The sequence below is a fragment of the Papaver somniferum genome, chromosome 6 (genome assembly GCF_003573695.1).
Source record: "Papaver somniferum cultivar HN1 chromosome 6, ASM357369v1, whole genome shotgun sequence".
NCBI lineage: Eukaryota > Viridiplantae > Streptophyta > Magnoliopsida > Ranunculales > Papaveraceae > Papaver > Papaver somniferum.
Genome location: NC_039363.1, coordinates 17984960 through 17988521, shown reverse-complemented (window position 1 = coordinate 17988521; position 3562 = coordinate 17984960). Strand labels below are relative to the sequence as shown.

Below are 3562 nucleotides of genomic sequence, written 5' to 3'. Positions count from 1 at the left end.
GGATAATGACAAGTTATTAGATTCGAAATGAGAAAGACAGAGAGCGGATGGATTTTTTCCAAGAAGGCATAATTTAAATACAGTACTTTATTTCAAAGGAAATTAGAAATACATTTCGTTATTTATTTTCCTCTACAATTTTGAACTTAATCTAAATTAAGCAGACGCAGATGGAGCAGGGGATGTTGTTAAAAGAATACAGTATTTCCAGATATCGGAACCCCTTTGTGGAAGTACATCTGCAAACTCCTTATGCATATCCATGGAAGCAATGGCTTTCACCAATTCACTGTTGCAATTACTTCCTTTTGCGATTAGAGATTGGCAACAGGCGTAACTCGCTTCATTTTTCTTGAGTAATGCACCAACAATATTTTCCCCACATTCTGCAGGTACATTCTCAATACAAGAATCCAAATAGTTGTAATATCCTGGATATGGCTCTGGTGCAAGTCCTTCATGTGGATCTGTTGGTACTAATCCGAAATCAATGACCGGACCAGAAGCAAAGTCATCAGAGAAATATGGAGGAAGTGCATAATCCTCGAAATCTGATTGAAGTCCAAGTCCAGGTACTGCCATTACTACAACACACAATAAAAAGAACACGAATGATTTTGGAGAAGATGTTGCCATGCTTTGTTTTTGAACTTTCAATGTTAATACTTGTATTTTGTCTTAGAGATCAGAAAAGATGTTGGTACTTGAATAATAAAACCTTAGGAAATTTTTAGTTTATATAGATCGTTTCCAAAGTTTCCCCCTGTCAGAGGTTTCCATGTATTAACTGCATATGCATGGCCTTTATTGAGGTCTAGAATAACCTTGATTTGTGTGTAATTAATCGTGGAGTTACTCTTTCGTGTCCAGATCTAGTGTTATGTAACGAGTTCCACATTAAGGTGCTGATTTACTTATGCGTTGCATTTGTGATTTCGTGTGGTTTAACTTTCAGTTTGAATGCTACTACCAAGCGAGCAAAAAGTTTCCCCAAGAAAAGCGGAGCATTGATAGAGGCAGGTTAACAATAGTTTTCATGTCGTCTGCATTTCCTGCATGCAAGGTGAAAATCTAGGACAACCGTTTCTTTATTACGAAGCTGGAATCAACGAGAGTTGTCCCAGTAGAGTTTAACATGGTGAAAGTTCCTGAGAGGGTCTAGTTTGTTTGGTTGGACGTGCACCTACTTAGTGAAAGGAAAGCTAATGGTTTGCGCCTGTACGTTTAGGCCCTAACAACTATTTGAGAACAGAGAGTAGAAGCTTGCCTTTTGGAAGAAAGAGGTTGTAGAATCTGTTGCAATTTTCTTAAAAAATTTACTGGAGCTAACAGTTAAATGAGTGAGATTCCAAATTGCATCAGCTCATTAATTAAAGGGTGCACTAGGAGATTACAACCAGCCACTGCTGATTTCTGAAAGCACCTTTCAGCTGCAATCTGTTGGACGATATATGTAACTGTCAGAACAAATTGATGTTCAACAATGTGATTGCCGACCAAGACACAGTAAAGCTAAACTCAATCCATCATTTGCTCTAGTAAAAGTGAGTCAGTGGAAACAGTGCAGGTGAATTTGATGCAACAAAACCGTAGTTCAGTTGATATTTGTATGTTTTGCTTAATCTTGTTGGAGTTAGTTACCTTGAAAATATAAGATTATTAATGGAAGATAATAAGAACATAATAAATTGCATGTAATGGACTAATATTTTTTTCAAGTAAATTTAACTTATTACAAAGAGAAGTTCATTGCCAAGCAGACATATTTCTCGGATTATTTCATTACTTTTATTGATGAACATAAATTTTACCAGCAAACAATTTAAGCAAAACCCTGCATTGCTTAAATAAATTAATACACCCCAAACAATTTAAGTGCCAACAACAAGGATCATATATTTGTTTCTCAAGTTGCAAGCAAAACCCTGCACTGCATTAATCAGACGGAGATGGGGCGGCTGCTAAATGAAGACATTTCTTCCAGAGATTACGACCTCTTTGAAGTATTTTACGTGCAAATGTGCGATCCTTTACTGCCTTCGCTCCAATTCCACTCATAGTTTCTACGTTCATATCATAACATTTTTTTCCAACCTTATTGATGAGTTCGCAACAATCATAACTCATTACGTCGTAATTATCATACAAATATGTAAGAACTTCGCCAAAACAAAGTCCTGAAAATTTGTCTGTGCAAGAAAATAGGTAGTCGTAATATCCTGGATAAGGTTCTGGTGGAAAATAACCTTTGAGAGAATTATAGAAATCACCTGGGGAAACACTTGATCCAATGCTAGGCCTAAACATTGCTGCAAAAGAAGCTAGTAAGAATACTGCCATCATTGCCATTTGTGCACTATTCAGAGATCTTGCCATTTTGATTTTACTTGATTTCCAATTTGGACCCGAAAAGTAACTGAACCAATGCTCTCTGGTATATTTTTGTGAGGCAGTACAGCATATACTTATATAGTACTGGTGGATGCCAAAACAACATCTTAGTTCGATCGATTAATAATTTAACGTATTTCATTTTTTTTCTTTAATTTTACTGGAGTTACTTATGAAGTAAACTTCAAAATTTAAGCTAATTTAAGGATGCTAATAAATGTGTAATCTGTTAGATTTATGGGCATAATATTCTTACTTCTGTTGAATCTCCTAGTCTTTAAACATTTTTATTTTATTTTATTTTGTGGTTACTTTGTTAATTGGCCGATGTTACTGTATTCAATAGCAAAGTCTTTGATGATGATGATATTGGCTTAAGTTCAACACTTAGCGGCATCAAATATTTTATCGATAAAAATAAAGTAGAATCGCAACCTAGTATGTTGTATTTTTTCTCAACTATAGTCTGATACAAGTTTAAGGCTATTAATTTTGTTCCCACTTATAAGAAAGGGATAAGTACTAAATTACACTCGCTGTTAAAACCTGATAACTCAAAATCAAGTCTATTTTAATTTCATTATCTCAAAAAAAATTTTTTGTCAACCCACTCCTCTCAATTGAAATTTTGATTTATCCAAATTCAAAATTTTATTTTTCGGGTTTAACCAGAATGGGTTGATATAAATGACATTAGTCGATTCTGGATCACATGCACGTCGGTTGATTCTTGTTTGATGTGTTCTCTTGGTTGAAGAATAACAACACAGAATCGGTCGATGCGGACATTCTTATCGACCGATTCTGACTAGAGTAAACAAAAAGAGTTCATATTGGTTTTTAGAATACAATCGATGTGGAAACTCATACCAATTGATTCCTATTTGGAACGGAAACTTATTTTGTTGGATTTAAACAATTTTTTTTGGATGGTTTTCAGGCTCCAACCGACATATATTCTTATCAACCAATATATGTTGACTTCACATGTTTTTCGTGAATGAAAAATATCAAGAATATATGATTATATCAGCCGATTTTGGATGATTATATATGATTATATCAAGAATATATGATTATATAATCATCAGAATACGTAGATGATTATATCAGCCGATTTTGGATGATGCTCCGAAAAAGAAATCAAATTTTTAAAAATGTTTTGATGATT

The 3562-nt window shown here is 34.3% G+C and overlaps 1 protein-coding gene across 1 annotated transcript; it reads right to left on the bottom strand.

The window, feature by feature from the left end:
* Nucleotides 1-1935: 1935 nt before the first annotated feature.
* LOC113290579 lies at nt 1936-2376 on the bottom strand. The gene has a single exon (XM_026540169.1). It carries the CDS (start codon nt 2374-2376, stop codon nt 1936-1938), a length of 441 nt encoding a protein of 146 aa, XP_026395954.1.
* Between the last annotated feature and the right edge of the window lie 1186 nt (nt 2377-3562).